This window comes from Cololabis saira, chromosome 1 (assembly GCF_033807715.1).
Source record: "Cololabis saira isolate AMF1-May2022 chromosome 1, fColSai1.1, whole genome shotgun sequence".
NCBI classification, from domain to species: domain Eukaryota; kingdom Metazoa; phylum Chordata; class Actinopteri; order Beloniformes; family Belonidae; genus Cololabis; species Cololabis saira.
The window spans coordinates 3330491-3357479 of NC_084587.1; the positions used below are offsets into that span (position 1 = coordinate 3330491).

The 26989-nt window shown below is 41.0% G+C and overlaps 1 protein-coding gene across 4 annotated transcripts in view; it reads right to left on the minus strand.

The window, feature by feature from the left end:
• LOC133448389 (inactive rhomboid protein 2-like) overlaps positions 1–26989 on the minus strand; it is a 76183-nt gene that overhangs the window by 13481 nt on the left and 35713 nt on the right. For 2 of the 4 annotated variants that reach the window (XM_061726993.1, XM_061726904.1), the window contains exons 3-14: positions 20659–20810; positions 17858–18050; positions 17569–17781; positions 14371–14499; positions 11701–11810; positions 11353–11574; positions 9138–9249; positions 6232–6306; positions 4431–4592; positions 3051–3136; positions 2889–2952; positions 2712–2806 (exon numbers count right to left, since the gene is read on the minus strand). In XM_061726993.1, the coding sequence (XP_061582977.1) occupies positions 2712–2806; positions 2889–2952; positions 3051–3136; positions 4431–4592; positions 6232–6306; positions 9138–9249; positions 11353–11574; positions 11701–11810; positions 14371–14499; positions 17569–17781; positions 17858–18050; positions 20659–20810 (1613 nt within the window). The remainder of the gene's footprint in view (positions 1–2711; positions 2807–2888; positions 2953–3050; positions 3137–4430; positions 4593–6231; positions 6307–9137; positions 9250–11352; positions 11575–11700; positions 11811–14370; positions 14500–17568; positions 17782–17857; positions 18051–20658; positions 20811–26989) is intronic. The other 2 variants (XM_061727165.1, XM_061727081.1) reach the window with 2 other exon arrangements.

The window sequence follows — 26989 nt, forward strand, 5'->3', positions numbered from 1 at the left end:
ATGTTTCCCCTCTAGATATTTGAGCAGAACATTCATTGCAAACAGCCATTCTTGTATTATTCTGTGCCACTCTAAAATACTTCCACACTGCTGACATGTTTGCACCGACCACTTCACTCCACGCTCTTCCACGTTTGATTTCGTCATCTAAACGCACCTGTAATAGATTGATTTATGTTGTTTTGGTTCCACCTGCTGGTGAATGTAAGTTAAATTCTTATGTGGTTAGTTTTTGGTTGGCCAACGATTTATGTGTTGTGCAACAGTTACGGAGCGGCCAGTCTATTTCCTTATATTACAACGCTGTTATTAATTGTTCGGTTTTTTTCCCACTTATTCCACCGAACACCGAAAGTGTTTTTTTGCCATTTTCGGCCGAACAATTTCGGTTACCGAACAATCGGTGCATCACTAATAAATACGGTATAAAATTTGCACAAATCCTCATCAGCAGGTGCTTTTTGTGTCAGTTAGGCACCACTTTAGAATTCCTGATACTAGTTTAGTCTTTCAGACACACTTTCTACTGCCGTTAAACTTTTACCGTTAAAGTCCGAAGCGCCGGATGTTTACGAGGTCTCGGTGAGACGCCTTCAAAATAAAAGCACTAAATATCGGTCTTCTTAATATATAACAATAAAATAAAAGCCTGGCTTTAAATAACGTTAATGAGAAAACAAACACACATTTATAGAAACACTGATATTATAGGTAATTTACAATTTCCATTATTTCATTTATTATATTATTATTATTATTATTACTACTACTATAGAGAAAATACCACAGTTTTTAATGCCGGTCATTTTATTTAGTTTTTATCAGCTACACCTTTAGATTGGGCCTTGAAAATATTGACATTAAACCGTTCCGCGGTACAGAAAAGGTTGGGGACCACTGGTTTATCCGACTTTTCCGATCACAGTGAATCACAGAGATAAGGACAACTAATGTGACAAAAAAACGGCGTGGTGTGCACAACGCAACGCAACCTGCGGCGCACGCTGGGCGTCGATTTAACACAGAACCATAATCCAGCCTTTACCCCTTTTCCACCAAACCGGTTCCAGGGCTGGTTCTGGTTCTGGTTCTGGACCAGTGCTGAGTTTGGAACCGGGCTTTCTGTTTCCACTGACGAAGAACTGGCTCCGGGCCAGAAGAACCGGTTCCAAGGTAGCACCAACTCTTTGCTGGTCTAGAGGAAAGAACCACTTACGTAAGCAGAGGGGGTAGAGTTATTAAGACCAACGGCAACAGCAAGACTGGGAGACGGAGACATTTTCAAATAAGAATTAATCTGGATGCAGCAAAGCATCATGGGAGGAGGAGGAGACAACCTGTCTTTTAGAGACGTGTCCACGGAGGAGCTACGTGGACCAAGTCCTGTTAGAGCAGATACCTGGTTGTTGCTGCAACTTTCACACAAACGCAGCGACGTAACTGACGTTTACAGAGACGTAATGACGTGGCTCCTCTTAGCGCCCAAGCTGTGGAAAAACAAACCGGTTCTCAGCTGGTTCCTAGTTCAACGAGTTGTGAACCAGAACCAGCTCTGGAACTGGTCTGGTGGAAAAGGCGTATCTTTGGTTCAGACAGTGAGAGTGGTTTGATCTGACACTGATGGAGCTCAAACCTCGTTTACCTGGAACCCTGTCGTGTACCAGGTCACTGTGGTCTAATAACGCCCCATTTATTATTCCAAGCCAGTTTTATTATCTTATTTTTTACAATTCAATTAAACAACAACTCAAAAGCAATTTCTAGTTTTCATTAGTCGATGTTCAGTTAATCATTACAGTAACTTTAGTCAGTTTTAAGTGATTTCAGCGAGCGCTGTGGGCGGTTCTGACTTTCCTGGAAGAGAAAAGGCACGTTTGTTCACATGTATTGATTTTAAACTCCTGCTGATCTTCAAAGCCTCAAAGGTCAGTGACCTTAAACAACTCTGGTTTATCGACATGAGCCTTCCCGACCACGGAGAGAAGCTGCTAAATGTACGTTGTTATCTGTGCATCCATGTGATGGATCTCTAGCTGCCTCTTTAAAACATTCATCTGCATCAGCTCCCCGTGCGCTTCAGGATGGATTTTAAGGTTCTCTTATTAGTTTTTAAATCTCTTAACGGTCTCGGTCCTTCTTATCAGTCTGATCTGCTTTTACCCTAAACCCCAGCGGACCCTGAGTTCCTCTGGCCTTTTAATCATTCCCAAAGTCAGAACCGTAACCATGAGGAATCATTTCATTACCACGTCTGAGGAACAGCAGCCGGAGAAACTCAGACTGTTGATGCTTTTAAAAGCTCAAGACTCACCTTTTTAAATCAGCTTTTAGCTGATTCCTTTTAGTCTTTCTTGTATACCCTTGTTTTAACTAGCTGTTCTTGTTGCTTTAACCCAGGTCTTATGGTTTTAAGTTGTTCTTATACTTGTTTTAGCATGTCTTGCTTTTTAGACCAACTTTTAGGATTTTATGTTATACTTTTAAACTCTTTTAGAGTGTATTTTAACTTCATAGCCATCTTATCCTGCTTTCTTGTAGCCTTTAGCTCCAGTGTTTCCTCATGAGGAGCCTCCATGCTGGGAGTGGACTTTTACGTTTTACGTAAAGCGCTTTGCGCTGCATTTTTTATTTGTATGAAAAGCGCTATACAGATAAAGATGTATTTGATGATGATTTGATCTATCTAAAGATGTACTTTTGTGTTTTCCCACCTGCCCTTGGTTCCGATGCAGCAGGGCCGTCCCTTGATGTTGCAGTCCATGTGTCGGTATCCCGTGTGGTTCCACTTCCTGGGCAACGTGCAGATCTGCCAAAGACACCAGAGGGGATTGAAGACGTCACATCGTCTCCAGATTCTGATTCACTGATTCTGATACTGATACCCTCACCGGCCACCTGGTGATGTCGTCCGGCCACCGGTGCAGCGCCGTGGACGCCGGCTCCTCACACACTCTGGTCCGGCGGCACCGAGGAGAGAGACACAGGTCAGACGAGGCCCCGATCTCAGACCAGATCAACGTTTGTTGTTACGACCCGTTTCCCCTCCTCACCTGGGGTCCTGATGACAGACGGAACCAGATGACCTCTCGATGACCACCGGCTCCTTGTCCCACTTTATGAAGGTGGCCAGTGTGTCCTGCAGGGTCAGGTTAGTATTTAATCCTCTAAAATCTAAAGTTAAAGCAGCACAATGTAACTTTCAGCTTTTGTTGAGTTTGGTGGCTCCTTTGGACAAAAGCGGTAGTGCTTTACCAGAAAAAACTACGTTTCCCATGAGCACCAGCGCGTACTGACGGAAAACTCCTGTCCCCGTCGCTGCATTTGTTTTGATAATGAAATAAGACGGGACGGACTTTCAAAACTACTTTTCTGTTTTCAGCGGTCGTTTGCAGGATGGATAGCGAAGAGGTAATGTATCTATTTTTGGCTAAACAATATAATATGACGATGTTGAAAATCACTAAGTTCAACTTGGTTTTATTAGTGAAATCTCCCCCGCCCCCCTGTCCTGTTTCAGCCAGATAATGCTCCCCAAACTACAAACGTTTTTTAGAGGGACTTCGTCATAAATTAGTAGTCCAACATACTTACTGACAAAATAAAAAAATACTTTATAACCTGTGAATAACTGAATGCCCATTTGTTATATTTTGCAGATCAGTCCTGAACAATTTTACAGTTCTCAGGAAAGATAATTTACATTTTCTTTGCATTGCATTCTTTCCTCTAGTGCTGTAATTCTATTGCATTTTATTATTATTTTATAAAGCTTCCTCATTGCCAATTACACAATTTTATGATCACTATTATTTTTCTGTGTCTGTTGTTGATATTGTCAGTAATTTTAGAATTACCAAAACCCAAGACAAATGTGAAAACATTCTAATTTTGATTCTTACAGCCTGTCCTAACTGCATGCGAGTGTCCGACTGTCGCGTCGCACTGCGTGGCATCGGACGCGCTCTGTCCACACTGAGCGCGTTATCGGCCGCTACGTTCTACCACGTTCTTTTGATTGACAGCTGAGACTCGCCTTTTAAAAGGCTGATTTATGGTTCCGCGTTTCACCAACGCAGACCTTACGGCGTAGGGTACGCGGCGCACTCACCGAACGGTGCGCGTCGCCGCGTACCCTACGCCGTGGATCTACGAGACAATAAGATTCTGCTCCCGTCGTTACGCAACGACGGGCGCGATTTACATCGGTCGGCCTCCGATTCGTGAAACCACGCCCACAACTAAAAAACGTGTTTTTGTCGCTGACACTCGCTCGCGTCACATGCAGTTAGGACACGGTGTTACGGAGGTATCGAGGTTTTCCACACTGCTTCTGCAGTTTGTGTGAATACATTTATGCAGACGGAAGTGTAACTGTATAAAGCTAAGTTTCCTTCCTCGGTAATCTTGCAGAGATGCGGCTCATCCCGTACCGAGCAGTCGGTCCTGAGCGTCTGCACACATCCAGAGTTGTCGTTCTGGACGCAGCAGCCCGACTGCTTCTCCTTGTCTTTGGCTCTCCGGATGAGGCTGACGATCTGCTCGTCCCGGCGGATGCAGGGAGAGAACTTTGCCCCCAGGTGGATCAGGTCCTCCTGGAAACCACACACACACGGAGGATCAAACGCTGAAACACGGGAGTGGAGATTCCTCTCGACTACCAGGATGCAACGTTGCACCCGAAGAATAAATGGCGTGACTGCTTCAGAGGGAAGGACGTGATAAATGAAGGTCTAGAGAACTGGTTTTAAAACCTTTTTGGGCTCCCGACCCCATGGACCAGAATCTCAGAGTCTGCTATGTTCGAAACAAACAGCTTTTTTTAATACGAGGCATCATCGTCTACTTTTTTCTTCTTATTCTTTGTGCTTATCGTGTTATTCTTTGTTTGTTTTTTTTACATTTTTGCAATTTGGAGCGCTAACTTGAACTTTGCAAGTTAATGAGCTTCCTGCATATATTTCACAATAAAAGCCTTTGAAACTAGGGGGCTCTTAATCTGAAAAGGATCCAGATCATGTTACGTTTGTATTAACATCATGCAGTAACTTCAACAATGCAAACTGGTGCAAGATTTCTTATTAAAATACAACTAATTACACCTGTAAAGAGTAAAAGAAGGTCATGTGACCCTCTGTAGTTTAGGTAGATAAAGGTCTCGGTCACATTTTAGTAAAATAATAATCTATTTCTTTCACAAAAAAAAAAAAATTATTAACATTTCTTTTTAAATATTTTCTTAAAACTCATTTTTACTAACTAGCATTTAACTCGCCATGATTGTTGTATTTCATTTATGTGTTTTATGTTTTACGTTGTCCGGTTTTGTTTTTATTTTTCTTTCACTTGTCCAGCACTTTGGTCAGCTGTTGATTTTAAAGTGCTTTATAAATAAACTTGAAACTTGAACTTTCTATAAATGTCAGAGGATCTTTTTTTAATATATATATATTTTATTATCACGCATCCACGGACCCCTTGCAGTTCCACCCCGGACCACCAGGGGTCCGCGGAGCCCCGGTTGAGAGTCACTGGTCTGCAGCACCAGACGGCATCGGTCCCTGTGAACTGTTTCAACAAATACGTTTAGTCCAGGGGTCGGCAACCCAAAATGTTTTAGAGCCATATTGGACCAAAAACACAAAAAACAAATATGTCTGGAGCCGCAAAAAATGAAAAGTCTTGTATAAGCCTTAGAATTAAGGCAACACATGCTGCATGTTTCTATATTAGTTAGAACTAAGGGAAGAGTTTTTTTTTCATTATGCACTTCGAGAAAAAAGTGGAAATGTTGAGAAAAAAGTGGAAATGTTGAGAAAAAAGTTGAAATGTCGAGAAAAAAGTCCAAATTTTGAGAAAAAAGTCAGAATGTCGAGATTAATGTTGAAGTACAATCTCGAGAAAAAAGTCGAATTGTCGAGAAAAAAGTCGAAATGTTGAGAAAAAAGTCGAAATGTCGAGAAAAAAGTTGAAATGTCGAGATTAAAAAAGGAAAAAAGAAAAATAGGAAAAAAAAAGAAAAAGAGAAAAAGAGAAAAAAGAAAAAAAAAACAAACAAGGAAAACAAAAATCAAAAAAGAAGAAAAAAGGGAAAAAAAGAAAGACAAAAAAAGCTCCAGGAGCCACTAGGGCGGCGCTAAAGCGCCGCATGCGGCTCTAGAGCCGCGGGTTGCCGAGCCCTGATTTAGACAAACACTTTTATTCTGGGAGAAAACTGGAAAATGAGAAACTCACGGAGCTCGGTCCAATCCAGAAGTTTTCCTGTTGGATGAACTTGACGCTTTCATAGATTCCTTTGTTCTTCAGCACCTGCGGAGGAAAACAGAGACGCATCAGCGCCACCTTCAGGCCGGAGAATGTCCTGTGATTCATCTATACAGGTAGTTTCTCTGCTGAAGCCTCACGGCCAGCTGGATCAGTAGTTAGGAAGTAGCAGCAGCTCTTTCATCGCAAAATACAACCTTGTTTGTACAAATAGACAATATAACACAGTAATTAAGGCAGTTCCACAAGCAATGATTCTCCAACTTAAAGGCATGATGACTTTTTCTGTGGTTAGTCCACAAATGCCTTTAGTTATAGATGGTTGTATTTTTTTAGATAAAAAATGCAGTAATAAATTCTTGAGAACTAATTTTACTTTGATGTGTTTCTCTTCACCTTTGAAGAAGAAACTTATGTTTCAACATTATACTATTAGTTTTTTGATTAAGATGAGAACCAGTTCTCTCTCCTTTCCACTTCCACCTAAGGCTAAAGAAGTTCCTTTTAAAATAATGAATGAGGTTTATCCATGTAATGATTTTTTACATAAAAAGGTTTAATTTAGATTTGAATAATTGTACTTTTTGTAACGCAGACATGGAAACCTTAGAGCATCTTTTTTTCTCTTGTAGCTTAACCAGGACCTTTTGGGAAGCTTTAATACGGGATAACCTATAATGATCAAACCATTCCTATTCTTACATTTGAAAGCATTAAAGTTGGTTTACAAGTGGAGGACAAAAAAAATAGACTTTGGAATCAATAATTTAATTATATTGGCTACATTTTTTATTCATAAATGTCGCTTTTTGAAAATTAATCCAATCTTTATTGCATATCTAAACTAAATAATTCAGTACAAAAAATATTTAAAATCTTGCATGATTCAAAAAGCCCAGCATGTTCAGAAGTATCTTTGTTCCCTAATTCCTGACTGATCACTTGCGTTTTTTATTTTTTATTTTATTTTATTGTTTATTCCTTTTCTTTCTTTCTTGCTCTGTATCTTCTTTGTTTTGTTTTACTCATTGGTTGCTCAGTGTTCTATGGTGCAAATGTTCTTCTGGAAGGCATAATGTGCCTTGTTTTTTTGTAAAATCAATGAGAAAATAAAAAAAAAAAATAAAAAAAAAAAGTAGCAGCAGCTAATAACATATATATAACCTGGGATTAACAAATGCTGCCCAATCTGGGAAGTTATAAACTGCAGTTCCTCCACTGGCCACTAGAGGCTGATCAATCTCCACTAATCAGGGGTCCGCAACATTTTTGCAAAACTCCCCTACTGTGTCAAGAAAAAGCCTTTGAATTTGATGATATACGGGGAAAGTTCTTAGCTTTTCTTAAAAATGTTGATATTGATGAGGCCTTGTAAGCATGAATATACGGTGGTGACCTGAAGAGGCATCGTGGAGATAATTTATACTTCATATAAATACTTACATTTTAATTATGCCTCGTATTTTTATTTTATTTATTTTTTCTATTTAGTTTGTTATTGTTATTATGATTTCTATTACGAGCTTGTTTTCATTTTGTTGATGTGTTTCTTTTCTTTTTAATGTCCTTGCCCTTGTCTTGTTTTTGGTTGTGTGTTTTTGCGTTGTGCTGCCAAACAGGGTTTCTGTATTGTTGTGTATTATGTGGAAAATCTAATAAAGACATGTTTAAAAAAAAAAAAAAAAAAGAGCCATTTTGCACTTCAAAAAAAAAAAAAAAAAAGAGCCATTTTGCACTTAAAAAAAAAAAAAAAAAGCTTAAAAAAATAGTAGATTTTAAAAGTTTTCATCTTTTATTTATTTTAGCTGTTACAACCACTAAATATAACAACAGAAGTGCATTTGTAGGCGGACTTTGAAATAAATTAAACTGCGAACTGCAGGCTAATTTAAGTCTATTTAAGCTTAATAGATGAATAAAAGAATAGATGCTCTGATATTTTTATGCAGGAATCTTTCAAATATTCTCCGTCTTTACGACCTCCAAAGCCACAACAAGTTTGCTCTCTTCAGCTTTTCCTAGCAGTTCTGGTTCGGTTGGGTATTTTTCAGCAGATGCAGAGTTCTGTTTTGGAAGTGTCTTTAAATGTTACATTTTTTGTTGTTGGATATCTTCTCACCAGATATCAAGAACGAAGGTAAAGCCGGCGTCACTGGCGATGAGGGCACATGAATACTGACGTATATTTTCCGACAAATTAGAAATTAAAAATAGTTCTTTTAAAATGTGATGACATCAACTCAAACTCCAAGATAACTGCCCAACAAAATAAACTAATAATATGAATAAAAATGAATTCAGAAATATAATTTATTTATGTTGGGGTTGTTTTCAAGGCCAAAGGGAGCTGCAGGCTGCAGACCCCTGGATTAGACTGTAAATATGATTATTTGTGCTGGATATTTACATATTTTAACATGGAGGTCAGAGGCTCCTGGGCCCCTTGTGGTCAGGAGAGGAACTGCAGGTTGGAGCTGCTGCCACCAGAGATGATAAAACAGTGGTATATTGTCCAGGTTGACGTGTGCGTAAAAGTTACACCCCAGCATGTTTGTGTGATGATGAATGTGTTGAAATGAAGACGAAGGTGGAAGCAGTGGTTTCCAGGTTGGAGGAGACGGAGCTCAAGGTTGGAGCGGACGGAGCTCCAGGTTGGAGGGAACGGAGGGGACGGAGCTCCAGGTTGGAGGGGACGGAGGGGACGGAGCTCCAGGTTGGAGGGGACGGAGCTCCAGGTTGGAGGGGACAGAGGGGACGGAGCTCCAGGTTGGAGGGGACGGAGCTCCAGGTTGGAGGGGACGGAGCTCCAGGTTGGAGGGGACGGAGGAGACGGAGCTCCAGGTTGGAGGGGACAGAGGGGACAGAACGTCACTCACCAGCTGAGACTCAGAGTGCTGTGAAAACCCCACGGGGGCGAAGCCGTACGTGCAGCAGGCCAGCAGCGTGATCACCACGTGGACAAACGTGATCCAGTACGTGAAGTAGGGCCTGGAACCAGACAGAGAGGAGACGCTAAAGCAGCTGGAACCTTCATCCCACCAACCATCAAACTACAGGGAGCAAAGATGATAGTAAGACTGATATCAGCTCGATCGATGGATAGATAGATAGATACAAATTAGAATAATGGAAGGCCAAATGGTAGGCACTGGGGTTTATTCCCTCTCCCCCTCCAGGCCAATTGCTTTGGTAAGGCTGGCGCATGACGGCCTCAGGTGGATTGGTGGGTGTATAATTATTACTTGCATATAAAGCCCAAAACGGCTTAGCTCCGCATTATTTGCAAGACCTGATAGTGCCTTATGTTCCTGGCAGAGCTCTCCGCTCTCAGAGTGCAGGTTTACTCGTAGTTCCTAGAGTATTTAAATGTAGATTTGGAGGGCGGGCGTTCTGCTATCAGGCACCATTACTATGGAACCAACTTCCAATCTGGGTTAAGGAGGCTGACACCACCTCCACCTTTAAAACTAAACTTAAAACATTTCTGTTTAGTAAAGCCTATAGTTAGTGTTTAGCAGTACTCGAGTTGTAAAAAAAAATCAGGGGGGATGGTGGATTTTATCATATGGGGACAGATAATTTGTGCTGATTACAAATAATATAATATATTATAAATAATAGCAGTGACCAAAACACCTGCAGAAATACTGCAGGAATGACATAGCAGCAGTTAAATGCAGCCTTCTGTAAGCTTTAAATATCCACTGGGCTTACATAAAATACATCAAAACACAACAATAAAAACACTTTTCTGAACTTATCAATATGATTATATCCTTCACAGGATAAGTAACATGGATCACTGCAAAAACTCAAAAACTTAACAAGAATATTTGTCTTATTTGTAGTTAAAATGTCTCATTTTAGTAAAAAAAAATGTCATTACACTTAAAACAAGACTCATCACTGGAAAAAACAACAATTTTTCACCTGTTTCAAGTAGATTTTCACTTAAAATAAGTGGAAAAATCTGCCAGTGGAACAAGATTTTTTTGCTTGTACCGGTAATAAGAAGATAAATTCTGTCCCACTGGCAGATTTTCCTACTTATCTCAAGTGAAAATTTACTTGAAACAGGTGAAAATTGTCAAATAAGTTATTTTTCTGGTGTTATTTTTCTGGTGATGACTCTAAATGTTGAAATAGCAGTAAAACCACATTCATTGATGAAATGACATAAGGGATGGAAAGGGGGGATGGCAGTTTTACAGGGGGGATGATTTTGACTGTTTTTATTTCAGGGGGGATGCCATCCCCCCTCTTCCCCCCTCAACTCCAGTACTGGTGTTTAGTAAACCTCTAGCTGGTGTTGGTAAATCTCTAGGTAGTGTAAACTCTAGTGTGTTAGACTCAGTAGTCATAGTTGCAGCTATAGAACAAGACTATAATAGTTAGTCTCAAATATAGCTTGGTGGTAGATATGCTGCTATAGGCCTATAGGGGGGCACCGACATGATCCACTGGGCGGTGCCCCTCACCCTTCTTCTCCTCTCCTCTTTTCTCCATTCCATTTTTATTTATTATAAGTATCTCATAGCTATCATTTTTGTCCATCGCTCCTGTAGTTTCTTGTGCCGGCCCCCCTTTTTTCTCTTTTATGCATGTTTGCAGGCCGGAGCTTCAGGAGCTGCGTGCTGGCCTGCGGTCCCCACCCCCCCCAATTGAATAGATAGATAAATAATAAATGGATAGATAATAGATGGATAGATAGATAAAAGATAGATGATAGATAATAGATAGCTGGATAAATATAGATAATAGATGGATAGGAACTGGAGGAAGTGTCTGGGGTGAGGGAAGTCTGGGCATCTCTGTTGAGGCTGCTGCCCCCGCGACCCGGGAACGGATAAGCGGTGGAAGATGGATGGATGGATGGATATTAGATGATAGATAGATAATACATGATAGATAATAGATAGATAGATACATGATAGATAGACAGACAGACACTTTATTAATCCTGAAGGACATGTCGGGCATCCGGTAGCTGAAACAACTATTTCTATTACTTTTGCAGGCTGCATCACTTAGATGCGAGACCAGAGAGCGTCTACAGTAAGTGCCCCCCCATGACCCCCCGTCCCCTCCCACCTGTGGCTGTGGAAGTCGTCCAGCTGCTTCTGCACGTTGCTGCTGATGCTGTTCCGGTAGTGTCGGTTCAGCCACTTTCCCACCACTCCCATCCCGTACTGACGCTTGTGTTTGTCGAAGGCGAAGTGCTTCACCTGGGAGGCGATGCGGCGGCCGCGGAGAGGCCGGCCCTTCTCCACCGCCGCCACCACGGGAGTCCTGGGGGTCCGGGACACGTCCCTGCTGCAGGGGGGGGACACGAGGGAGAAGAGCCCTCTGTTATCAGCATAACCTTTAATCTCTTCATGTCAAACTTTGGCTGAGGTTGGAACCTCCCAGAATAACCAGATAACCTGGGTTGTTACTCACAGGCTGAAGAGCCTCTGGTCCAGCGGCTCGCTGGGGGCGAAGGCGGCCGACAGCGGCGGAGATTCAAACACGTCGTCGGCCATCGAGTACAGCTCCTCGTGGGCGTCGCCCTGAGACCAGAGTTTTACACGTTTAACACGCTGAAGATAACGGGAAATATTTACCTCAACCAGAGCAGCATAACAGATAGATTGATGATAAATGGATAGATAATAGATGGATAGATGGATAAATATAGATAATAGACGGATAGATAGATGATAGATAATACATGGATGATAAATAGATGGATAGTTGATAGATGGATGATAAATAATGGATAGATGGATGATACTGTAGATAAATGGTAGATAGATAATAGATGGATATCAGAATCAGAATCAGAAATACTTTATTTATCCCCGAGGGGCAATTTCAAGGCAACTGAGCAGCAAAACGTTGAAGGTATCAAATAGGATAATAAAAAAAAAAGATAAAATAAACAGATAAGTGGGGCATGTCTCATATGTACAAGAAATGTGCAAAGAAAGAATGTACAAAAAAGTATATAAATATAAGAATGTCAGAAAAAATGTACAATAGAGAGACTGTGGTTTAAATAAAACATATAGTGTAATGTCAAGTCAAGTTCCTTTTATTGCCACACGGCTAGGCCGGTGGAATTAGTAAGTTGTTAGTTAGGATGATAGATAATAGATAGATAGATAGAACGCTGAAGAACGGGAAATATTTACCGTATTTTCTGGACTATAAGCCGCTATTTTTTTCCTAAGTTTTCAACCATGCGGCTTATACAAAGGTGCGGCTATTCTGTGGATTTTTCTTCCACCGCTCGGGGCGCTCTAACCGGAATTAGAATAAAAACTAAGACACAATAAATGCAAAGAAGAATACGCTACTTCTTCTTTAGCAGATAGAAGTAGAAGCAGATTTCAAACAGATAAATAGATAAATATTAATACCAGTTATTTTCTCTTGGTTCGGTCCCATTTTTAATCAGTAAAGTTGCTGCCGTGTTAAAAGACACTGTTAGGAAAGATCTATTTAGTATATACATGTACATCATTTATAGTTCAAAATCGTTCTGTACATGTAGTAAATATCTAATCTAACAACTTAAATATCTGCGGCTTGCATATCTTTTTTTTTTAAATAAAGTGGATGCGGCTTATATACAGGTGCGGCTTGTATATCTTTTTTTATTGTTTTTTTTTTAAAATAGAGCGGGTGCGGCTTATATCCAGAAAATACGGTACTGCAATCAGAGCAGCACAACAACGTAGATTCAAATATCAGGAATTAAAAACACACTTTGACTGGACAGGGCGTCTACAGGTTGGACCAAGGTAAATTTAAGACTTTTTGATACCATTTTCAAACCAAATTTAAGACCGAAAAGACACTAAGAAATCCAGCGCTGAGGTCGAGGTTGCCAGATCTGGTTCCAGCCCAAACGCGACGGAAATAATGAAAACACAGCCCGAATCAGACTTTCTCTATGTTAAAGACTACAATTACATTTAGTAGATTAAAGCAGATAAAATATCAGTGAGTTTATTGTGTAAGTTTCTACTTTTCTCTGCCATAATGGAAACTTTTGTTACTAATTTCTCCTAAATATTTAGTAAAAACCAGGAAAAGCAGACCTGACTGAGGCGTCTAACAACTGGTAAACAGATTTATTTCTCCTCAAAACTATTAAATAAACTTTTCAGAGTGTAAGAAAACTTTTTAACGATGACTGGATAAATTGCCTCTAAATTTAAGATAAAAAAATTAAGACCATTGGATTGAGATTTAAGACAAATCAAGACATTTAAAAGGCTTTATTTCAGGAAACTGGAATTTAAGACTTTTTAAGCGTCAGCGCCGCTGGATTCACGTGACCAAACATTAACAGGTTTCATCCCCCTTTAATGAAATAAATGAGGTAAAAACTGACTGAATTTAAAGAGATGCATCCACATATTGAACTGAAGGTCCACGGGTCCAATCCGGCCCGCCGCCTCCTTTTGTCTCCTTTTATCTGGACCGCCAGAACACGGGAGGATTATTTTGAGCTATAAATACGTGAGAGACATGAATAGATCATAACAGAGGACGGTTAGAGCCTCTAATCAAGCTCCAGCAGGAAATACCAACATGTTGGCGTCTCCCTTTACGCGTCGCGACGCGTTGCTTCCAGCAGAGAAGTGATAGAGCTCTGGTACTGGTCTATAAAGTTCTGGTGCTGGTCTATAAAGTTCTAAAATATGTGTAAAATTGGTAGTTATTTGCACTTTTTAGCAATTTATTTAGTTAGTATGGACTTGTAACATACAGATTATTAAAGATTGGCTTATATGGCTTGTTTTGATTCATAGAAAATAAAAATACTCATAGCATGTAAAAACATGCTTAGACTTGTTCTACGGTAGGTCATAAAGGGTTAAAGTGAATGGCAGGATTTCACATATCAAAGGTAGCGTAGTTCAGATAAGAGGCGGTGAAAGTAACAGTTATTTATTGGCCTGTCGTCTGTGTTTACGGATGTGGTTTAGTTCCAGTTCTGGAGACGTCCGGAGATCGGACCGAGGGCTGGAGGAGCCGTTGTGAGGTGAACACCTGACGGAGAAGGAGAAGGATGAAGGGGAGGAAGAGCAGGAAGAGGAGGAAGAGGCGACGGCCGACCTTGCTGAAGAACAGAGACACGGAGGCGTCTCCAGAGTCCACCGTGTCCTCCTCCATCCAGCTGGGCCTGACGAAGCTTCTCCTGGGGAAACCCCGGCTGGTCTGGGAGCCCGCCACGCCGCCGCGGCCCTGGAACAAAGTTCTGATCAGTAAAGTTCTGCTGCTGGTCTAGAAAGTTCTGGTCTATAAAGTTCTGGGGCCTCATTTATAAAAGAGTGCGTAGGATTCCTACTAAAAGTGCACGTGTGCTCAAAAGCCGAAAATGGCGTGCGCAAAAAAAAAAATCCAGACTTATAAAACCCTGTGCACGCAATGTTCTTTTTATATATAAATATATATATATACATACATATCCCGCCCTCTACACGCCCACTTTGACCATAAATGGTCTATGCAAAGTAGTTCATGACTGTATTTGCATATGAATGAGCCTGCTGAGCAGCCACCTGCAGTCTGTTTCTGCTGCGTCAGGATGAATGAGACGGGTCGAGCCACTGTGCCACTAAATTTCACGGAGACTGAGATGGAGATGTTGTGGATGAGGTGGAGGCAGGAAAACCACATTATTAGGTGGTCACTGTAGTGGCATCACTAACAAAAATAAAGCGAGTGAGTTGCCTGCCAGAATCTGATTTCTGGCCGCGGGAGCGCGCACAGCAGCCCGTTGAGCGACAGCGCTGAAACGTCAGATTTTCAGATTATGAAACTCAAGAATGAAATCAAATCATATTTAGGTAGAAACAACCTTTCATTAACTGTATTTGGCCTTCAATCAATTTTTGGCAGGTGAAAGGAGCCATTTTCAGGGGAGAAATCAGATTCTGGCAGGCATTCACTTTTTGGCACAACACCGGCCCGGCGTGTCCTGCACCGCGGACACGCCGGGCCGGTAGGATGATTGGACAGATGAAAATACCCCGTCAGATCACGCTTCCACATAGACATCAACATGTATCTACAGTCCCCAGCATAAATGATTACACCCCCTTTGAAAAGTAACATTTTATACAATATGTCATTGAAAACAAACAATATTTCCAAAATGTGCACAGGTTACGTTTAATACAGCATCTGTTGAACTTTTGACTTAAAACAAAGGTTAATAATATAACTCAGATGCCATATTTTTCAATTTTAGTCAAATTAGTGTGGTGCAAAAATGAGTACACCCCACAACAAAAACTACTAAATTTAGTACATTTAGTACTTTGTATGGCCTCCATTATTTTTAATGACAGCTTCAAGTCTCCTGGGCATGGAATGCACAAGTTGGCGACATTTGGCAACATCAATCTTTTTCCATTCTTCTACAATGACCTCTTTCAGAGATTGGATGTTGGATGGAGAGTGATGCTCAACCTGTCTCTTTAGAATTCCCCAAAGATGTTCAATTGGGTTCAGATCAGGTGACATACTTGGCCACGGAATCACTCTCACCATGTTCCTTTTCAGAAAGCCAGCAGTGGCTTTAGATGTGTGCTTAGGATCATTGTCGTGTTGGAAAAGGGCACGACGACCAAGGGCAAGAAGTGATGGAAGCATCTTAGTTTTCAGTATAGAGCAGTACATTTCTGAATTCATGATGCCATCAATGAAATGCAGCTCCCCAACACCAGCAGCACTCATGCAGCCCCACATAAGGACACTACCCCCCCCATGTTTCACTGTGGGCACCATGCACTTTTCTTTGTATTCCTCACCCTTGCGACGCCAGACAGTGTTGAAGCCATCGGTTCCAAAAAGATTGATTTTGGTCTCATCACTCCACAGTATAGAGTCCCAGTAGCGCTCACCTTTGTCGGCATGTGCCCTGGCAAACTCTAGACGGGCTTTCTTGTGACTGGGCTTTAGGAGAGGCTTCTTTCGAGGACGACACCCATGCATGCCATTCCTCTGCACTGTACGGCGTATTGTGTCACGAGAAACAGTCACTCCAGTTGCACTTGCTACTTCCCTAGATAATTGCAGGGAACTTGCATGCCGGTTTTCTTCAACCCTTCTCATCAAAAAACGCTCCTGTCGTGGTGTTAACTTCCGTGGTCGACCTGGACGTCTCTGTGCAGTGGTTGCAGTTCCATCTTTCTTAAATTTTTGAATTACTTTTGCAACTGTATTCTTACTAATTTGTAAGGTTTTGCTGATATTCTTGTAGCCTTTACCTTTCTGGTGTAAAGAAATGATTATCTTTCGCAGATCTGGTGTCATTTCTCTTCCATGTGGTGCCATTGCGGACAGCAGGAAATGGGAAGGGGTGGTTTGCTTTAGGTAACCCCCTTTTGTAGCCACCTGCCTAATGAACACCTGTGTAATGACTAATTAGACTCACCTGTGGTTGAATGCTTGTTCAATTACACATTGGGAGCCTAAAATGTAGCTTTGCTCAGAGACCTACAGTGGGGTGTACTCATTATTGCACCACACTAATTTGACTAAAATTGAAAAATATGTCATCTGAGTTATATTATTAACCTTTGTTTTAAGTCAAAAGTTCAACAGATGCTGTATTAAACGTAACCTGTGCACATTTTGGAAATATTGTTTGTTTTCAATGACATATTGTATAAAATGTTACTTTTCAAAGGGGGTGTACTCATTTATGCTGGGCACTGTATGTGGAAGCGTGATCTGACAGGGTATTTTCATCTGTCAAATCATCCTACCTGCCAATATCTATGTGGAAGCGTGATTTGATGGTTTTTTTTTCTTCCGCCGAAGCGTCGTACACATAGATCTATGTCAAGCACTTTCTGACTTCCTGCTGTTAAATCGTCTATTTGCATGAAAAAGCCTTTGAAAAAAAAAGAAACTGAGATAAAAGAAACGGGGATGGTACGGTAGTATTTCCTACCTCAGCAGAACACCGGCTTGGGGGTACATAGATCTGTAAGTCTGATATGTGATGACATGAATCTGGCTTCATTTCACCGTCTGCGTCGCCAGTTCCCCATATCTTACGACTGTTCCTACGGGAGGGTCAGGGTTGGCGTAAAGATACGCACATTTTTCGGTTAGTTTTTTTTTTTTAAACCCAACCTTTGCGTAGAAGGTGGTGTGCGCATCTTTCAAGCCCTGTTTTGTTCACACGCAAGCTTTATAAATGAGGCCCCAGGTCTATAACACCCGTCAGGACGAGGGACCGGACGTGTCCCAGTCCAGACGTGTCCCGGTCCAGACGTGTCCCGGCCCGGTTCTGCTCACCCGCAGCAGCCTGGACGCCGCCCTGATGCTCATCCGGGCCACCGACTCCCTCTTGCGTCGGGGGAAGCGTCCGTAGCCCGGCTGGCTGGTGAAGGAGCTGAGGGACGTGACCCCCGGGGTCAGCGGGACCGCCGAGTGGGGCGTCCGGGGGGAACGCCCGTCCTGCTCGTCGGGGCAGCGGAAGGCCCGGCCGCGGGCCAGCGGGTCCACGATCTGTGGAGGGGGGGGGCAGAGATCAGTCAGGGGAGAGAACCCGGGGCGGGGGGAGCGTGGTGATGGGGGTTCAGACCTTGGGCATCCTGTGGGCGCCGGGCGAGTCCAGTCCCTGGTCGGCGTTAGCCGCCGCCACGGCAGCGTCGGGCTCCCGGAACTGCGGCTTCAGCTTCCCGTAGCGCTGGCTGCAGTGACGAAGGCTCTTCCTCTGCCAGACCTGCTGCTTCGTCTCACAGTCCTCGCCCACGCCGAACCACTGGGCCGTGTTCCTGAAACACAACCAATCGATAAAATTCGATTATTAAAAGCGTTGGCAACGAATTCCATTATCGATTTGTTGTGTTGCGCGATTATTACGTCACTCACTAAAGCCTGATTTATGGTTCTGCGTTAGATCGACGGCGTAGCCTACGCCGTCGATCTAACGCAGAACCATAAATCAGCCTTAAGTCGCGCCCGGACTACATTTAATGCGGCACAGCGCGCTGACGCCGCGCACGTGAAGGAAAAGAAAGAGGGCGCGGTTTGTTTGGTTTTAGTAACATGCCGTGCTCAGGCATATATATATATATATATATATAGATATATATATAGATATATATATATACATATATATATATATATATATATATATATATATATATATATATATATATATATATATATATATGTACACAGGCAGTCTGCAATGGCCCAGACGGAGACACATGTAGCTCAGTGCTTAACTTTTATTTTTAATCCACGCTATATTCTTCTGGTCCGTTCTCCGATATGTTCCCCCTCTAACCCGGTACATACGTAGGTTCCTCTAAACATCTGTTCACGCTACAGTTTTAACTAAAAGAAAATGTGCTCCAATACAGCAGGTCTCATAATTTTATTTTGAACACTGCCAAAACTCAAAATCTTATAAAGACTTTAACTTAAAACGTAACTAGAACTTAAAATTTGCTTGACACAAATGAAAGTTCAATTTTAACACGTGGGAAAAACACCTAACCTTTTAAGTGATGTGTGATATCAGGTGTAATGGCATTTTTAGGTTAGAAATAAGAACATTTCTTGGTAAGATCCTTAGTTTTTTGAATGAAGGCAGTGAGAGAACAAATTGTAATGTTCAAACAAATCCTGTTTCTGATTTGTATTTTTCTTTATTTTTTATAATGTATTTATTGTTCTGACAGCTCAGGTCCCTTTTAAACAAAGTATACCTCTTTTGTGCACTTTATTTTTATATATTTAGCAGATGTAAAGCATACATGTGTATGTTTTCTGTGTTAGTCCATTTAGTTTTTTTTTTTAATCAATACTTTAAAAGCTCAGGGATGTTCAAGGAGTGACCTGTTCGTGAACTTTCTGAAGATTATCTGCAATGTGAATTTGCACCGTCAGTTCTGTTTTTGAATGGTTGGAATTTAATGCTTTTTTTTTATCCGATTCATCGATTAATCGAAAAAATAATCGACAAATGAATCGATTATTAAAATAATCGTTAGTTGCAGCCCTATTCACAACACAATTTAGACAAAAATATCCATCCATCCATTTTCTTCCGCTCATCCGTTACCGGGTTGCGGAGGCAGCAGTCTCAGCAGAGATGTCTAGACGGAGAGTCTAGGGCTCTACGGTTTCCACGATCCCGGAATTGACCAATAAAAACAGAATCTACTTTTTAACACGGAATATCGTGGAAAGTGACATAATTTGACTGAAATGCTGTAATCATGGGGAGAGAGACGTAAACCCAGGGGGAATTTTAGCAGAGGGACGCTGATCTGCGTGACACAGCTCTGAAATTTCCCCTTTTGTTCCAAACATGTGAAGCGACTTCAAAATAAATCAGCCTTCGTCGGCGAAAACATTAAGGAACACGACGCTGACGCCTAAATACAGAGCTGAACAGAACCCCGGGGACTTCTGTGTGTCAGGTGACATTTTATTCTGCAAATTCTGCTAAACTCTATTGACTGAAGGTGTAAAAATACATGTGATGATGATGACCACCTAATGTTGAAGAGCCATGTGAAAATGAAAGAAAAGAGTCTCGAAAAAGCCAACAAGCTCCCCACGTCGCTACAAACGTGTATAACCGTTAAAGTTTTAAAGCATTAAAGTTTTAAAAGTTTTTGTTTTTGTAAAGACAACTTAAGTTTGCTGCATTTGACCTTGTTTTTGATGCACTTTAAAGCACCGTTTTACGGATTTTTTTTTTTATTAATATGTACTTTCTAACAATATATACAGTAACTTGATTTGTTTAAAGTAATTTACTTTTTACTTGAAAAAAAAAAAGCTAATTGAGCACTTTTTGTATGTAATGTTATTTATTTTTACTGAAAAGTCCAGTTCAACTATTGAGGAAAAGACTGCAATGTTATGTTGCCTCAATAAATGTTAATTTCCATCTAAGTAGTCTTTTATTAATTAACATTAAAAACACATTTTATTTGGTGGCAAAATAAGAGTAAAAAAGACTGTTGTGATCCAGAAAGACAGAGTTTGGTACCGCCCACTTTGGTACCGATCAAAGCTGTAATGATGATAATTTACTAAAAAACCTGAGGTTTAGCTTCCTGTTGAGTTTTTAAAGGTTTTTTTAAGAGGATGTTGAGACACATTTAATCACACCTGCATCCTGAGACCCTGAAAGTTAAAGAGGTTTTCAACTATAAAACTTTATTTGATAACTTTATGCAGCTAAATGTGTTCAGATATACATGTGTTGTGAGTATTTGTACACGGCCGTATCTCAGGAACGGCTTGGGTGATGTGGGTGATTGACAGCTCTGTGGACTCGTCTCAGCCAACAGAAGCATAAATATGTTGCTTTGCAAACCTGATCCAACAGAAAACAACAACAACAACAGCAGAACTTACTTCCGGATACTCTGCGAGAGCGACGTCTGGCGACCGAACTTGGCCCTCCGGTCTCTGCTGGAGAATCCTCCATCTCCGGTTCCGCCCACGCTCTCCGACGTGGAGCCGGCGGCCGGACGGCTCACGCTCTTCTTCAGAGACGGCCTCAGGGGCTGAGCAGGAAAACAACAACAACAACAAGTATTAAATCCTGTTACTACTGATCATTTCTGCCAATATACAGTGATGATTTTTGGTATGTGTAACGTCCCTGCTGCCTTTCAGAGACTTGTTAATCAGGTGCTGGGGGACGTCGCACACTGTAAGTCATATATTGGGATGACATTTGTGTGTAAACGTCAGACTGGAATTCACATGTGTCCGCACTGAGAAAGGTCTTCTATGGAGTAAGATAACTTCCAAAAAGATGTGTCCCTGTTATAACTATTCGTATTCGTAATGATAAACATTTGTATGTAAATAAAAAAAGTTGTACCCAAAATTCTGCTGTCACACACATGAGTGATAAATTATTAGGGTTAGGATTGTTTTTATGTGAGTATGAATCTAAAAGCTGTGAATGCAAAGTCTTGTGAATACAACTGTAATTTCTACGACTACGAGTCTTCACTGTGAACACGAATTCAAGTTTATGGGTACGAGTCGAAAAACTGTTGAAATGACGTCACAGGCAGAAACAGAATAGACATGTATACGTAGACGCCCCATGGAGCTGCTGAGCCAACTGCCACATCCAATATGGATAAGATAAGAAAATATAGAAAAGTAGATCAACAAAACAAATTAAAACAATTTCATACAATAAAATAATTGAAAAAAATCTGAAAAATAGTTAAAATATGTTATTTTACTTCTTTATTTAATTTTAAAATATGTTTTGTTGAGGAGAAAATATGTTTCTTTATTTTTCTTATTTTTGTAAGGGGGGATATATATTGTTTTCCGGCACTACCTTGTTCTCTATAGCTGATATAACATGAATTACTCCTATGTGGGATCAATAAAGTTCTTATTTTTGCCATCTGAGAAAATGAAATATATTATATTTGGTGCCTAACTGTTTCCCAAGTATATTAGTGCGTGTGTGAATGAATAAATGAGACGTAAAACGTACATTTCTTTGTAGAAAGGCGCTTTATGAAAATAAGTCCATTTACTTGTATTAGTTTACAGCGCAGTCTTGAACATCCAATATGGAGGAGACGTTGACGCCATATTGGATGTGGCAGTTGGCTCAGCACTCGATGGGGCATCTACGTTTATGTCTATGCTTTGAACTGCCTGTGACGGCATTTCAACAGTTTTTCCACTCGTACCCATAAACTTGAATTCGTGTTCACAGTGAAGTCTCGTAGTCGTAGAAATTAGAGTTGTATTCACAAGACTTTGCACTCACAGCTTTTAGATTCATACTCACATAAAAACAATCCTAACCCTAATAATTTATCAGACTCATGTGTGTGACAGCAGAATTTTGGGTACAACTTTTTTATTTACATACAAATGTTTATCATTACGAATACGAATAGTTATAACATGGACACATCTTTTTGGAAGTTATCTTACTCCATAGTTTTCAGCCGTTTGGCAAGTGCTTCATTAACCCTCAACTTAGCCAAGAGTGAGTTTGGTAAAGGCACAGTTCTCTACCTCGGTAAAGAAATAGGCCGAGGTAAAGTGAGACCCATCAATGCCAAGGTTTCTGCCATCACCGCTTTCCCAAGGCCTACTACTTTTCCACGGTTGTAGCTCCTCTCACTGCCCTAACCAGTATCTCCAAGCCCTTTGTTTGGACCAGTGAGTGCCAGAATGCTTTTGAGAGCAGCAAAGCTCTCTTGTGTAGTGCACCTGTCCTTTCTGCACCTAACTTTACTCGTCCCTTTAGGTTGGAAATAGATGCAAGTGGTACTGGAGCCGGAGCAGTCTTTATGAAAACGGATGACCAGGAAATCGACCATCCGGTTTGTTACTTTTCTAAAAAGTTCAACAAACACCAGCTCAAATATTCCACTATAGAGAAAGAGACGCTTGCCCTTCTTTTTGCCTTACACCGTGTCATAACTGCATGCGACGCGAGCGAGCGTCAGCGTCAGCGTCAAAAACAATTCCATTGCTTTATTTTCTATTGGACTGTCCAAACTGGCTGCGAGCGACGCAGCGCGACGCAGCGCGACGCAGCGCGACGCAGCGCGACGCCGCGCGCCGCCGCGCGCCGTTTTGAGCTGGACTTTTGTCGGACGCCCTGTTTCCCTGTTTTCTTCCTGTCGCTTGCGTTGAAAGCCGGTTGAAAGTTGAAAAAAAAGTTGAAAGCGCTGTAGGAAACAGTCATTTCAATACAAGAACCTCAATAAAGTGGCAGCTGCTGGAGGGAGATCACCAGGGAGCTGGAAGGTTCTGATAAGATAATTAGATATAATAATAAGATAATATATAATAATAATAATAATAATAATAATAATAATAATAATAGGATAATATTTCTTTCTGCCACTTTATTGAGGTTTTTGTAGTGAAATGAGGAGGAATCATAGAGATAACTTCTCATTTCAACTAACTGGATCAGCCGTTCTTCCTCCATGACTGTTTCCTACAGCGCTTTCAACGCGAGCGACAGGAAGAAAATAGAAGAACATTTAAATATCACAATATCAAGCTTATTTTCAGTTTAGAAAGTACAAACGTAGGAAGATTACAAGTACTCGCCCATCTTTTACCTGTCTCTTTACTCTTTTAGGAGTTATTTTAGGAGTTTCTTTCAGGAGCGCACGGGCGGGTAGTGCAGTGAATAAAGGCTGATTTATGGTTCCGCGTTACACCAACGCAGACCCTACGGCGTAGGTTACGCGACGACACGCACAGTTTGGTGTGTGCACCGCGTAACCTACGCCGTAGGGTCTGCGTTGGTGTAACGCGGAACCATAAATCAGCCTTTTAAAAAGCGAGTTTCAGCTGTCAATCAAACTGGCCCCTAAACGCTTTCAGTGTGGACAGAGAGCGTCTGATGCCACGCAGTGCGACGCGATAATCGGACGCTCTCGTGCAGTTAGGACAGGCTGTTACAGCACTTGGAGGTGTATGTGGGATCGAGCATGCTTCCTGTGGTGGTTTATACTGATCATAACCCCTTGGTTTTTCTTTCCAGGATGTACAACCAGAACCAGCGCCTCATGCGCTGGCCCTTATTGTTCAGAATTATAGTTTGGTCATCCGCCATAAGAAGGGTTCTGAGAATGTTATGGCAGATTCTCTGTCTCGCTGTTGGGGCTAATTTTGGTTTAGTTTTTTATTTTTGTGGAGTCACAAACATTTTGTTTGTGTCTTTTGTGAGGGAGGTGTTACGTGTACTAGTATGAGGGTAGGGCTGGGCGATATATCGAGATTTTAATATATATCGATATATTTTCAAACGCGATAATGGTACGAGACAATATCGTTTATACCGATTAAAAAAAAAAAATAATAATAATTTTCTTTTTTAATGATTTTGATATAGCTTATTTTGTGACAAATTGACTTGAATGTTTTATTTGAGATTTGCACAAATGTTTTGTTATTTGCACAACTGTCAACCTCAGTGGAAAAGTCTGCCTGTTACTGTCTACATTGTATTAATTGCACAGGGTATTTTAATTTAATTGTTATGCAGGAAAGGGATATTTGTTTTATTTTATTCAAGAAGCATTTTTATTCTATATATGTAGGCAGTTTATTTTTATTTCATTTATTTTATACATTTTGATATTGTGCAGACCTCTGTTAATAAAGGTACCTGTGTGACATTTGGCACGAGGCTTTGTATTAAAACTGACTGTTTTTTTAAGGGTTTGTCTCAGAAAAAATGAAGCTAACAGAGATGCTAACAGAGATGCTAACAGAGATGCTATGCTATAATGCTCTGGGGGAAACCCCAATTATGGCACAGAAAAAATATTGATATATATCGAGTATCAACATTCAGCTAGAAAATATGGAGATATGACTTTTGGTCCATATCGTCCAGCCCTATATGAGGGGGCAGTTTGGTGTTTTCTCCTCTTTGCTCCTGCTTCTCTCTCCCTCCATTTCTGTCTCATACTCAGGTCCAGCCCATTCCCTCCACTCGGTCCCCTCTCCACCGATTGGGCCTCCACTCAGCGGTCCCACCAATCAGCTCAGCTCGTCACCCTATATAAAGCACCTGTGTCCTAACTAGCCATCAGGCTCTTCTCCTCCAGCTGCTCCAAACAGCCAACAGTCTCAGTAGTTTGTCAGTCCTCAGTTAAACTTCCCAAGCAGTACATTTTCAGTTTGCTACCTTTTCCACTCAGTTCTTTACGGGGAAGGGACAGGGTAAGATGGGGTAGCCTGTACACCTAGCATCACGTAGGTAACGTTCTGTTATATACACCAGGTTAGAGGTGAGTGCCACATGTTGTAACTTCTTTTTTTAGGTAGAGTAGGAAGTTTTGTTTTGCTAGGTAGGTTAGTACCTAACAAAACAGATAGATTTTGTTGACTACAATTAGAATAGCATTGTTTGATTGTACTCTTTATTTGGCACCACCAGTCCCTTCCCTTAACCTTTTGTGTTGTTCGATTTTCAGTTGCTTTTAGTTAATATACAAGTGTGTGTATATATATATATATATATTAGGGCTGTTCGATTAATCGATTTTAAATCGTAATCGCGATTATGTAATTAGAACAATGTTAAAACGTGAAAATCGTAAAATCGATTTTTCACTTTTTTTTTAAATTTTTTATTTTTTTTACGTTGTCTGCACACATATTAATGATTGATACCATATTAATGGTTGATGGAAATACCTCTCAATACCTGCAACAAGTGCCCCATCGGAGAGGCTCTTTAGTGTAGGAGGGGGCGTGGTAACCATGGTGATATACTAACATGCCACCGCTAGACCGGCTCGTGTTCCTTGCAAAAAACTTGCAAATGTGAACAGCAAATGTAATGACTGACATTACACACCTCTACCTCCTTCATGGGTTGCATTATTATGTAGCATGCAAACCCCCAGTTTAGTTTAATTAGAAAATGTCTTGTTTTATTTAATTGGAAATATAACTTACTGTATGTTTGCAAGTACTGATTTGCTGATTTTTTTTTTTCAGAGATAAAACTTTATATTTTATTATATTTTTTAAAACTTTTTTTCAACTTATTTTACAGAGTTTTGCACTTTATTCATTCATTTTTGGTTTAATAAGAGCAAAGTTTGCACTTAAAGCCCAATGGGGCAAATGTTCAATAAAAAAAACAGCATATTTTAAATCATTTCTTTGCCTTTTGCCAATTCACAAAATAATCGTAATTGTAATCGAAAATCGGATTTTGAGAGAAAAAAAAAAAAGAGATTTTATTTTTGGGCAAAATCGAACAGCCCTAATATATATATATATATATATATATATATATATATATATATATATATATATATATATATATATATATATTCATTCTGTTCACTTTACCCATTTGTCAGTATTCCATTTCTTTCATTTTTGGGATATACACATGTTAATGTCCCTATCCAGCTAATTACCACCACCTTGAGACATTACATGGAACAAAATTCAGAGACGAACGTTCAACGGGGTTTTCATGCTTGTCTGAGCCGAACCAGATCCTGATCTGCAGGGACCCGTTCATGGTCCAGATGGGTCTGAGAGGAGCTTGTTTTCATGTTCTAGATTCGGCTCTAGACGTCTCTTCCTGCTGCTGTGAGTGTTTTAACCAGTACGAACCGAGTTATACAGATCATTTTAAACCCTTTATCCACATTCAAAGCCAGAATGAAGACTGTAATTGCAGCTCTGCAGGGTCTCGGCCCGTCATGCATGACTCCACATGCACTTCCACGTTAATTGCACCACTTTGGGAGGTATTTCAGCTTTAGCGAGCTCATTTCACATTCACCGCGGACAGCTTTGTGTGGCTGAATGTCGCTGCTTGTGCTCTATAAATGAGTCCGCGAGGAGGGGCTGGATGTGCGGGCCCGTGTTCACGCAGGACAGCCTTCCCAGAATGCCTCTGTGCCCGATCACACGGCAGATTCAGAGGCCGGCCGGTGCTCGGCCGCTCCGTTTATGAGCTTTAAACAGCGTTTCCCTCCGTCGCTGTGCATGTTAAGTCTGAATCTAAAGCAGAACCCGTCCATCTGGAACGGCAGTAACGTCCCACGACTGAGCGGTTCCTGCACCCGGATGTGCTGCTGCTTTAATCTGCTTCACTCATCCAAACACTACAGATCTGAGCTGAAACAATCATTTACCTTTGAGGAACATTAGTGACATACAGACATTTTAATTAAGGTAACTTCACTTTCAGGGC